Consider the following 11,681-nt stretch of genomic DNA (forward strand, 5'->3'; position numbering starts at 1 on the left):
CCTTCCCAGGTCTGAAGCCCCACATAGACAAACCCAGGCGACGGGGGCAGAATCAAGACTCAGGTTACTTTGCTAGTCAGCAGTGACAGCGAACCCACTGGCTCCTGGTTGGGGGGGAATCCCTGGAGCAGTGTGTGGAGGGCCAGGCGCCCCTTCACATCTGCCTCTGGGAGGGCAGGGCTCTGGGGTGAGCCGCAAAGCCAGAGTGGCGCTTGCCACCATCCAGCAGGAATTTTGCAAAACCTAGTGAGTGGGAGCATTGGAAAACTGCCCTGGCTTAAAGGGAGGTGGTAGAATGCGATGATTAGAGCTGGGATTCAGGAGTCTGGCTACAAATTCTGGCTCTGCCTCTTGCTAGCTGTATAACCTTCTTTAGCTCCTCGATGATTCTGTTTTCTCATCAGTACAGTGGGGGTGCTAGTACATACTATGTGCAGCTTTTGTGAAGGCTCAATGAGCTCTTAGCACATACTGGAGGAAACCCCAGGGTGAAGTGGTTTAAGAGCACCAGCTCTGAAGCCAGATGGCCAGGGTTGGATCCTGACTCCACCACTGGTAATATGCGTGATGCAGATTATTTAATGTCTCTGTCTCAGTGTCCTCGTTTATGGGGGATTAGCTGTACCTCCTTCATGTGGTTGTCACGAGGACTAATGAGGTAATCTGTCTGAAGGGTTTAGAGTGGGCGGCAGCTCTCCTTTAGCTGCAGTGAGCACGATACTTGCTCCATCCTGCATGTTTGGCACATAGTGACCTGGCAATAGTATTTTCATTCTGCTGGAAGCACAGGTTAGAGGGAGAAACCCACACACTCAGTTCAGATTCAACAGGAGCTCCCCGGACTGCCCTGCCTCCGGGGTGACGGCTCTGAGTGTACTTGAATGGTCTGTTCCCACAGATGTGGTCACACTGGGTTTTGTTTTGTTCTGTTGGTTTTTCTTGCTCTGCTCGTCACCTCTTAGCTTCTGGGCTGCCCACCAGGGACATTTTCCCGCCACCCCGTGGTGCTCTCAGACCCAGCCGGGCAGAACGGGGCTGCCACCACCAGTGTGGGGTGACTGATGGCTCATCGGGAGCCGGGCTTCCCTTGTGCCCTGGGGCCTGGTTTTGAAAGAAAGCAAATGAAAAATGGTGGCAGTAAAGAAGGCTGCTCCTGGGCTTCCCTGGTGGTGCAGTGGTTGAGAGTCCGCCTGCCGATGCAGGGGACATGGGTTCGTGCCCCGGTCTGGGAAGATCCCACATGCCGCGGAGCGGCTGAGCCCGTGAGCCATGGCCGCTGAGCCTGCGCGTCCGGAGCCTGTGCTCCGCAACGGGAGAGGCCGCAACAGTGACAGGCCCGCGTACTGAAAAAAAAAAAAAAAAGAAGGCTGCTCCTGGTAGACAGCAGCTCTTTGTTTCCAGGTAAATGATAGGGTTTGGGCCTAAGCTTGCAGAATCTGGAATCTGAGCCACCTGGTTCTCTTGCCAGCTTCTGGAACCCACTTGTGACACGGCACTTCCCTGTGCCTCAAAGTGTACCCTTCCTTAAGATCTTGCTCTTCAGAGGTCTCGTCACGGTTTGCTGCTTGAGAGTGGTTTGCTCTGATAGAGTGCGGGGCCGAGGTGACTGAGACCACAGGGGCTGCAGGTAAATATCAAAGCATCATAACCCGGAAGGTGAGAAAACTCCAGGCTTGGCCTGCGCTGGCAGGCTGGGTGATGTCACATTTGTCCTTAACCTCGTGCGACCTCTTTTGGCAAAATGAAGGCAACCTGAGCTGACTTTGGGGACTCTCCTGAGACTAATAAAATCCTTGGAGAACGAGCTAAGGAAAATCAGGTGTGGCCATTTATCGTGCTGACAGAACAGTTATGCTCATCAGATCCCCTGATTTGAGGGCCTGGGGCATCATCCTCAGGTGGAGAGTTTTCCTTCCTGCCTCTCTTCCTCCGCGCTCCCTCCCGTCCTGCCCTGCCCTTCCGCACAGACCAGGATGATTCTCAGGAATGGCTGCCCCTAGGACCAGCGGAGGAGCGGGAACTCTGGGAAGAATGCTGTTCAAGCCTGGCCTGCTCCAGGAATGCAGTGGCTTCTCCTTCAGGGGTGAGTCCTCTGAGAGCCCAAGGAAGTGCTGCCCTCATCCTCCTCACCCAGGCTGATCTGGAAAAACTGCCCCCACAGGGAGGCCCTGTGTCTTAGCTCTGCCCGTTCTATAAGGTGCCAGTCCTTCTGAGAGGGCAGAGCCACGGTTCCAGCCATGTACCGTGTGATGAAAGAGGTGGTACAAAGTACAGCGAATAAACTCACAACGTCCACCATCCAGCCACAGAGCCTGACCGCCAAATAAAGCCTTCCCAGTTCAACTATAATTTTTGCAGGTAAAATTTTCGGTCAGCCACCAGAGGGTGCCCACAGAGCTCTCTGGAAATGACCCAAACCTGCAGAATTAGAAAAAGAAAATTTCCAGTGCATATAAGCCCAAGACCAACTACAGCTCCCTCACACATGAATGGGACCGATGCACAGGCCAGCTAAGGAGCTGCGAGTTTGCAGGGGAAGAAGGGCCAGAGTAGGAGTGACAGAAATTACCTGAATTTTAGCTAAACAAGTTGCATCTTGATTTTAAGTTGGCAATTGCAATAGCACTTTGAGGATTGGCCCAGGGTGCATTTTCATTCCCTGGCAAAACTCCCTTCCCCACCCTTTCTTTCCCCTTCCGTGTGTACAAAGGAATTGCAAATACATGTAAATATTAGCCAAAGCCACAGGCTTCTTGGAAGGTAAGGCTGCTGGTGCTATTTAAAAAAAAAATCCTATAATGCAAGTGAAAAGACAGAGATTTTCCGAGCTGCTGCTCCTGCACGAGGGTGAGGCCTCAGAAAGAAGAAATGGAGAAGCCATGGTTCTCTGAAGAGCTGGCCTGGTGTGGAGCGTGCCCAGAATGAGAGGAACAGAGGGACGGCTCCCTCCCTGTCCCCAACAGGGCTGAGAAGCAGGCTGTGTCTGGCCTCCCTGTCTCTCCAGGGCCTGGCACATTGACTGACACACAGTGGGTGCCTGTTAATGTTTGCTGAATGAGTGAGTGAATGGGAAGTGAGCTAGGGTGAGTGGGACACTGCCTGTGAGCTTTCACCAGGGTGAGGGGAGAATTGGGAAAGGGGTGGGTGTGGTGGAAGGGTAATTTTCCAGGGAGAAGAGATCCCAGTTTCAATGTTGGCTGCCTCTGGCTAGACCATTTCTGTGGATGTACAAGACTCCAGATGAGGTGCTTTGGCTTTGTCTTAATGCTAGTCAAACTGCCCAGTGGCCCCATTTGTTCATAAGATCCACTCATTCACAGTTATTGGCTACCTGATGGGGACCCTGGCAGTAATTCCCACGCCGGGGACCCCAGCGTCCCTCAGCTTTGGCTTTCTGGAAATCCAGTTGCCGTGGAATTGGATACTGGTTGCTGGGTAATTGGGCCATTTATCTCTCTGGACAGCTGCAAGCATTTTGTGTATGTGTGTGTGTGAATATGTGAGCATGAGTATGAGTGCCATAATGCCTTGTGTGTGTGGGTTCTACCATCTACACAGTCTTTTTTTTTTTTTTTTTTTGCGGTACGTGGGCCTCTCACTGTTGTGGCCTCTCCCATTGCGGAGCACAGGCTCCAGATGTGCAGGCTCAGCGGCCATGGCTCATGGACCCAGCTGCTCCGCGGCATGTGGGATCTGCCCAGACTGGGGCACGAACCCGTGTCCCCTGCATCGGCAGGCAGACTCTCAACCACTGCGCCACCAGGGAAGCCCCTACACAGCCTTTAAAAAAAAATTTAATTTATTTTTTATAGGGCAGGTTCTTATTAGTTATCTATTTTATACATATTAGTGTATATATGTCAATCCCAATCTCACAATTCATCCCAACATCTCTACATCCCTGCCCCCCGCTTTCCCCCCTTGGTGTCCATACGTTTGTTCTCTATATCTGTCTCTCTTATTTCTGCCTTGCACACTGGTTCTTCTGTACCATTTTTCTAGATTGCACATATATGTGTTAATATATGATATTTGTTTTTCTCTTTCTGACTTAATTTCATTCTGTGTGACAGTCTCTAGGTCCATCCACAGCTCTACAAATGACCCAATTTTGTTCCATTTTATGGCTGAGTAATATTCCATTGTATATATGTACCACATCTTCTTTATCCATTTGTCTGTTCATGGGCATTTAGGTTGCTTCCATGACCTGACTATTGTAAATAGTGCTGCAATGAACATTGGGGTGCATGTGTCATTTTGAATTACAGTTTTCTCTGGGTATATGCCCAGTAGTGAGATTGCTGGGTCATATGGTAATTCTATTTTTAGTTTTTTAAGGAATCTCCATACTGTTCTCCATAGTGGCTGCATCAATTTACATTGCCACCAACAGTGCAAGAGGGTTCCCTTTGTTTATAGATTTTCTGATGATGCCCATTCTAACCAGTGTGAGGTAATACCTCATTGTAGTTTTGATTTGCATTTCTCTAATAATTAGTGATGTTGAGTATCTTTTCATGCGCCTCTTGGCCATCTGTATGTCCTCTTTGGAGAAATGGCTATTTAGGTCTTCCACCCATTTTTGGATTGGGTTGTTTGATATTTGATATCGAGCTGCATGAGCTGTTTATATATTTTGGAGATTAATCCTTTGTCCGTTGACTCATTTGCAAATATTTTCTTTCATTCTGAGGGTTGTCTTTTTGTCTTGTTTATAGTTTCCTTTGCTGTGCAAAAGCTTTTAAGTTTCATTGAGTCCTATTTGTTTATTTTTGTTTTTATTTCCGTTACTCTAGGAGGTGGGTCAAAAAAGATCTTGCTGTGATTTATGTCAAAGAGTGTTCTTCCTACATTTTGCTCTAAGAGTTTTATAGTGTCTGGTCTTACATTTAGGTCTCTAATCCATTTTGAGTTTATTTTTGGTATGGTGTTAGGGAGTGTTCTAATTTCATTCTTTTACATGTAGCTGTCCAGTTTTCCCAGCACCACTTATTGAAGAGACTGTCTTTTCTCCATTGTATATCCTTGTCTCCTTTGTCATAGATTAGTTGACGATAGGTGCGTGGGTTTATCTCTGGGCTTTCTATCCTGTACCATTGATCTATATTTCTGTTTTTGTGCCAGTACCATATTGTCTTGATTACTGAAGCTTTGTAGTATAGTCTGAAGTCAGGGAGTCTGATTCCTCCAGCTCCGTTTTTTCCCCTCAAGATTGCTTTGTCTATTTGGGGTCTTTTGTGTCTACATACAGATTTTAAGATTTTTTTGCTCTAGTTCTGTAAAAAATGCCATTGGTAATTTGATAGGGATTGCATTGAATCTGTAGATTGCTTTGGGTAGTATAGTCATTTTCACAATACTGATTCTTCCAATCCAAGAAATAGTATATCTCTCCATCTGTTTGGGTCATCTTTGATTTCTTTCATTAGTGTCTTATAGTTTTCTGAGTATAGGTCTCTTACCTCCTTAGGTAGGTTTATTCCGAGGTATTTTATTCTTTTTGTTGCAATGGTGAATGGGATTGTTTCCTTAATTTCTCTTTCTGATCTTTCATTGTTAGTATATAGGAATGCAAGAGGTTTCTGTGCATTAATTTTGTAGCCTGCAACTTTACCAAATTCATCGATTAGCTCTAGTAGTTTTCTGGTGGCATCTTTAGGATTATCTATGTATAGTATCATGTCATCTGCAAACAGTGACAGCTTTAGTTCTTCTTTTCCAATTTGGATTCCTTTTATTTCTTTTTCTTCTCTGATTGCCTTGGCTAGGACTGCCAAAACTATGTTGAATAATAGTGTTGAGAGTAGACATCCTTGTCTTGTTCCTGATCTTAGTGGAAATGCTTTCAGTTTTTCACCATTGAGAATGATGTTTGCTGTGGGTTTGTTGTATAGGGCCTTTATTATTTTGAGGTAGGTTCCCTGTATGCCCACTTTCTAGAGAGTTTTTATCATAAATGGATGTTGAATTTTGTCAAAAGCTTTTTCTGACATGCAAGCCGGGGACAAACGCGACAAGGGCTGCGTGACTCAGCCTGGCTCCCCGCCCGCCTGCCTGAGCCCCTGTGACCCTGGCTAGGATCCCGCCTGCCAGCTGGCTGGCCCCCTCACAGGGGTCGTGCTGCTGACCCGCGCCTGCGACCAGGAGGATGCGCAGCCATGGGATGCCTGGCCGGGAGTGTGGCTGCGCTGCTGCTTGGGCTGCCCGTAGATTGCACAGAGGCCCAGAAGCATTGCTGGTATTTTGAAGGACTCTATCCAACATATTATATGTCTTTGGTCATCCGGTTACAGGGCCTCCCCAGAAGGAAACCACTGTAATTCCGCCCACAAGATGTGTAGCAAACAGATGCCGCCCTTATGAGGACTGCTGTGGCTCCAGGTGCTGTGTGCAGGCCCTTTCCATACAGAGGCTGTGGTACTTTTGGTTCCTCCTGATGATGGGCCTGCTCTTCTGCTGTGGTGCCGGCCTCTTCATCCGGAGGGGCATGTCCCCCCTGCCACTGATCGAGGAGCTGACATTCAACGTGTCTTACACCAGGCAGCCCCCGAACCTCACTCCAGGAGCCTGGCAGCTGGGGCTGCCGTTTTACACCGACCCTGGAGGACCAGGGATGAATCCTGCTGGGAACCCTGTGGCGATGGCTTTCCAGGTCCAACCCAACTCACCCCAGGGAAGCACAGCCTACCCACCACCCCCTTCCTACTTCAACACGCCACTGCCCCCATATGAACAGGTGGTGAAGGCCAAGTAGCCGGGAGCTGCCTGGCACCTGCCTGTGCAACTGGCCGGGGAGGCCGGGAGAGGCTGTCCCTCGCCCTCCCTGTCCCCCTCACTGTTCACTTCCAAGAATGGTCTTTTGAGCCACTAAACGGCAATTCCTTTTTGATATCTTCAAAGCAAGCACAGCTTCCTTTCAAATTTTCCTTGGAGGACCAGTATTTGAATTCACCCCGTGTCTCCTCTGTTGCTTCTGTTTCCAATGTAATCTGTGCTCTGGCCGAGTGGAGAGTCCCGAGGGTTGACCCCCTAGGGTGGTGTGCCCAACCCTCAGGGGAGAGACCCCGGTGCAAGGTGAGGCAGGGCACGTGCAGGTGAGTACGCGTGAACGCGGGGAGGGGCCGGGCCACCCGGAAGGCCCCGCACACGGCAGGCGGCCCATCTGAAACGAGGCCCCACAAGGCCAGCTGTGTGAGCCCCATGCCCGACAGTCTTCCTCTTCAAAAAGCTGTTAGGGAAACACGCGTTGGCGGTGCAGACTCTGAGCCTTCTCTTCTCCATCCCCTTCCTGAAGACCAGAGCTGCCCTGTGCACGGCCAGGGCTGGGAGAGCCCTGGGCACGGCTTGCACCTCAAGGAGATGGGGATCCAGAATGAGGCTAAATTGATGTCTATAGTTATCTGAAAATCACTAAGAAAAGTTATTTAAATTCATGGGAAATTGACCCCTGCCTCAAACTGGACATTGCATTTGATGAGCTCTTGGTCTGACTTGGGGAAAAAAATGTTCGAGCCCTTTTTAGTGTGTCCTGTGGAAGGTGGTGTGGAGTCCTGTCCTGAGGTCAGGCTCGGAGTCCTTCCTGGACATCAGCAGCTCTCTGGCCTGTGATCACGGCCAGGCACCTCTGCCCTCCCCTGAGGTAGCTCTGATGGTGGGTTGTGATGGACACTTTCAAAGCAGAGAGGCACATCTGGCTGGGAAGCCACATCAGCCCCTGGAGAGAGGTGTCCCAGCAGGGCGCAGTCCGTGGCTTAAGGCTGGGTTGGGCAGGCCTGGGCCCTGGCTGATTGATCTCAGCAAGTGTATGCCGGGCTCTGAAGAGGAGGAGCTTGCTGAGAAAAAGACGGGAATGCAAAACCCCAGGACTGCAGAGAGATCTCTTCAAAAAGGACTGAATAGATTTCACTGAGGAGTTAATCAAAATTAGAATAAATAAGATCTGGTTGGAAATGCAAACCCTGGCTCAAAACCTCTGGCCCTGGGATCACAGGTAGTCCTGGGGTTGTTAGGGGGCTGCAGTCCTGCTCCCCTGCTTAGTGAGTAATGCCCACGATCATGTATTTAAACCCAGATTGAGACCTGACAGGTCATGTATAGGAAGGGCAAAGCCGCATAGCCAAGACATGTAGGTCCCTCTATGGGTAGTGGTGGGGGGTGGGGGTAGGGTGCTTATTTTTGAAATGAACTAAACAGAGCCTCTTGAGAAGTTGTTACTCATTGAACTTGAGCATCAGGGCATCTCACTGGAGTGGATACTGAGGGTTTTCATACCCTAGCTCTAGTCGCCCTGTCCCTGCTCTACTGGGACACGTCTATGGAGTAGGAGTGAGGAATCAGGATGGGGCCATGGTGACTTATCTTTTCTAAGGATGGAAAGTCTGGAAGCCTCCCCAGGAATTCCACGGGATGCTCTTGGAGCCAGATGAACACCATGGAAACAGTCTGTGAACACGGATGCTGCTGCCGGTGTCTTTAACCACCGAGTGTGACCTCTGAACTCCTGTCCCCAACTTCAGTACCTCCTGGACTCAAGTCCTTGATTCGAATGAGATAACAAAGCACAACATTTGCTGTTTACAACCCAGGACAACTACATGGGTCCAAAAGTTTCTCTTTCTCCAGGTCATTCGTTTTGCATTTTCAGGTCCAGTTTCTCCCTTTACTGTTCCGATGAGGAAGCACCCAAGAGCGGCCCCTGGAGTTGGATTGGGTGCAGCTGAGTAGGCACCCAAATGTCCGTGATGAAATTTTGTTTATCTTTTTGATAGCAAATGATCTTGAGACTGAATGATTTAGGTAGCACTCAACGATTTTATATTCATGTTTGTGTGAGATAAATTTTGTTTTCCCTCGAACCTGGGTGAGAATCCACTACTGTGGGCACTGACACTGTGTGTGGAAATTCCACTCTCAGTGACATTTCCTGCCCACTCTGTTTCCCCCCGTGCTGTCAGTGGACAGTGCCCACCGCTTGGAGCCAGTCTAGCTCCTGGTGTGTGAAGTTCCATAGAGTTCCGTTGAGTGTGTGGCTAGGAGTGAACTGGGAGCACACTGGTGCATGCTTTTCCTCTTGTAACACTTGGCTCATTTCTCTTTTTTGTTCTTTTGATAGGGTCATGTTTCCTATGTATGCAAAATAAAAATAAATTTGGGTGTGGAAAAAAAGCTTTCTTTGCATCTATTGAGATGATCATATGGTTTTTATTCTCCAATTTGTTAATATGGTTTATCACTTTGATTCATTTGCATATATTGAAGAATCCTTGCATCCCTGGGATAAACCCCACTTGATCATGGTGTATGATCCTTTTAATGTGTTGTTGGATTCTGTTTGCTAGTATTTTGTTGAGGAGTTTTGCATCTATATTCTTCAGTGATATTGGTCTGTAATTTTCTTTTTTTGTAGTATCCTTTTCTGGTTATGGTATCAGGGTGATGTTGGCCTTGTAGAATGAGTATGGGAGTGTTCCTTCCTCTGCAATTTTTTGGAAGAGTTTGAGAAGGATGGGTGTCAACTCTTCTTTAAATGTTTGATAGAATTCACCTGTGAAGCCATCTGGTCCTGGACTTTTGTTTGTTGGAAGATTTTTAATCACAGTTTCAATTTCATTACTTGTGATTGGTCTGTTTGTATTTTCTATTTCTTCCCGGTTCAGTCTTGGAAGGTTATACCTTTCTAAGAATTTGTCTATTTCTTCCAGGTTGTTCATTTTATTAGCATAGAGTTGCTTGTAGTAGTCTCTTAGGATGGTTTGTACATCTGCAGTGTCCGTTGTAACTTCTCCTTTTTCATTTCTAATTTTATTGATTTGAGTCCTCTGCCTGTTTTTCTTGATGAGTCTGGCTAAAGGTTTATCAATTTTGCTTATCTTCTCAAAGAACCAGCTTTTAGTTTTATTGACCATTACTATTGTTTTCTTTGTTTCTATTTCATTTATTTCTGCTCTGATCTTTATAATCTCTTTCCTTCTACTAACTTTGGGTTTTGTTTGTTCTTCTTTCTCTAGTTCCTTTAGGTGAAAGGTTAGATTGTTTATTTGAGATTTTTCTTGTTTCTTGAGGTAGGATTGTATTGCTATAAACTTCTCTCTTAGAACTGCTTTTGCTGCATCCCATAGGTTTTGGATTGTTGTGTTTTCATTTTGTCATTTGTCTCTAGGTATTTTTTGATTTCCTCTTTGATTTCTTCTGTGATCTCTTGGTTATTTAGTAACGTATTGTTTAGCCTCATTGTCTTTGTGTTTTTTACATTTTATTCCCTGTAATTGATTTCTAATCTCATAGTGTTGTGGTCAGAAAAGATGCTTGATATTATTTCAGTTTTCTTAAATTTACTGAGGCTTGATTTGTGACCCAAGATGTGATCTATCCTGGAGAATGTTCCATGTGCACTTGAGAAGACAGTGTAATCTGCTGTTTTTGGGTGGAATGTCCTGTAAATATCAATTAAATCTATCTGGTCTTTTGTATCATTTAAAGCTTGTGTTTCGGGCTTCCCTGGTGGCACAGTGGTTGAGAATCTGCCTGCTAATGCAGGGGACACGGGTTCGAGCCCTGGTCTGGGAGGATCCCACATGCCGTGGAGCAACTAGGCCCGTGAGCCACAACTACTGAGCCTGCGCGTCTGGAGCCTGTGCTCCACAACAAGAGAGGCCACGACAGTCAGGGCCTCCCTGGTGGCGCAAGTGGTTGAGAGTCCGCCTGCCGATGCAGGGGATACGGGTTCGTGCCCCGGTCTGGGAGGATCCCATATGCCGCGGAGCGGCTGGGCCCGTGAGCCATGGCCGCTGAGCCTGCGCGTCCGGAGCCTGCGCGTCCGGAGCCTGTGCTCCGCAACGGGGGAGGCCACAACAGTGAGAGGCCCGCATACCGCAAAAAAAAAAAAAAAAAAAAAAAAGAGAGGCCACGACAGTGAGAGGCCCACGCACCGCAATGAAGAGTGGCCCCCACTTGCCACAACTAGAGAAAGCCCTCTCACAGAAAAACGAAGACCAAACACAGCAAAAATAAATAAATAAATAAATAATTGAACTCCTAATAAAATAAAATAAAATAAAATAAAGCTGTGTTTCCTTATTAATTTTCTGTCTGGATGATCTGTCCATTGGTGTAAGTGAGGTGTTAAAGTCCCCCACTATAATTGTGTTACTGTTGATTTCCTATTTTATAGCTGTTAGCATTTGCCTTATGTATTGAGGTGCTCCTATGTTGGGTGCATATATATTTAAAATTGTTATATCTTCTTCTTGGATTGATCCCTTGATCATTATGCATTGTCATTCCTTGTCTCTTGTAACAGTCTTTATTTTAAACTCTAGTTTATCTGATATGAGTATTGCTACTCCAGCTTTCTTTTGATTTCCATTTGCATGGAATATCTTTTTCCATCCCCTCACTTTCAGTCTGTATGTGTCCCTAGGTCTGAAGTGGGTCTCTTGTAAACAGCATATATACAGGTCTTGTTTTTGTATCCATTCAGTGAGCCTGTGTCTTTTGGTTGGAGCATTTAATCCATTCACAATTAAGGTAATTATTGATATGTATGTTCCTATTATGATTTTCTTAATTGTTTTGGGTTTGTTTTTGTAAGTCCTTTTCTTCTCTTGTGTTTCCCACTTAGAAAAGTTCTTTTAGCATTTGTTGTAGAGCTGGCTTGGTGATGCTGAATTCTCTTAGCT

The 11,681-nt window shown here is 46.9% G+C and overlaps 1 protein-coding gene across 1 annotated transcript; it reads left to right on the forward strand.

The window, feature by feature from the left end:
- Nucleotides 1-6,161: 6,161 nt before the first annotated feature.
- LOC132489270 (vesicular, overexpressed in cancer, prosurvival protein 1-like) lies at nucleotides 6,162-6,810 on the forward strand. Its single transcript, XM_060098174.1, has 2 exons — nucleotides 6,162-6,274; nucleotides 6,352-6,810. The coding sequence occupies exons 1-2, from the start codon at nucleotides 6,162-6,164 to the stop codon at nucleotides 6,755-6,757; spliced, it is 519 nt and encodes a 172-aa protein (XP_059954157.1). The 3' UTR covers nucleotides 6,758-6,810.
- The last annotated feature ends 4,871 nt before the right edge of the window (nucleotides 6,811-11,681 follow it).

The sequence above is a fragment of the Mesoplodon densirostris genome, chromosome 4 (genome assembly GCF_025265405.1).
Source record: "Mesoplodon densirostris isolate mMesDen1 chromosome 4, mMesDen1 primary haplotype, whole genome shotgun sequence".
NCBI classification, from domain to species: Eukaryota; Metazoa; Chordata; class Mammalia; order Artiodactyla; family Ziphiidae; genus Mesoplodon; species Mesoplodon densirostris.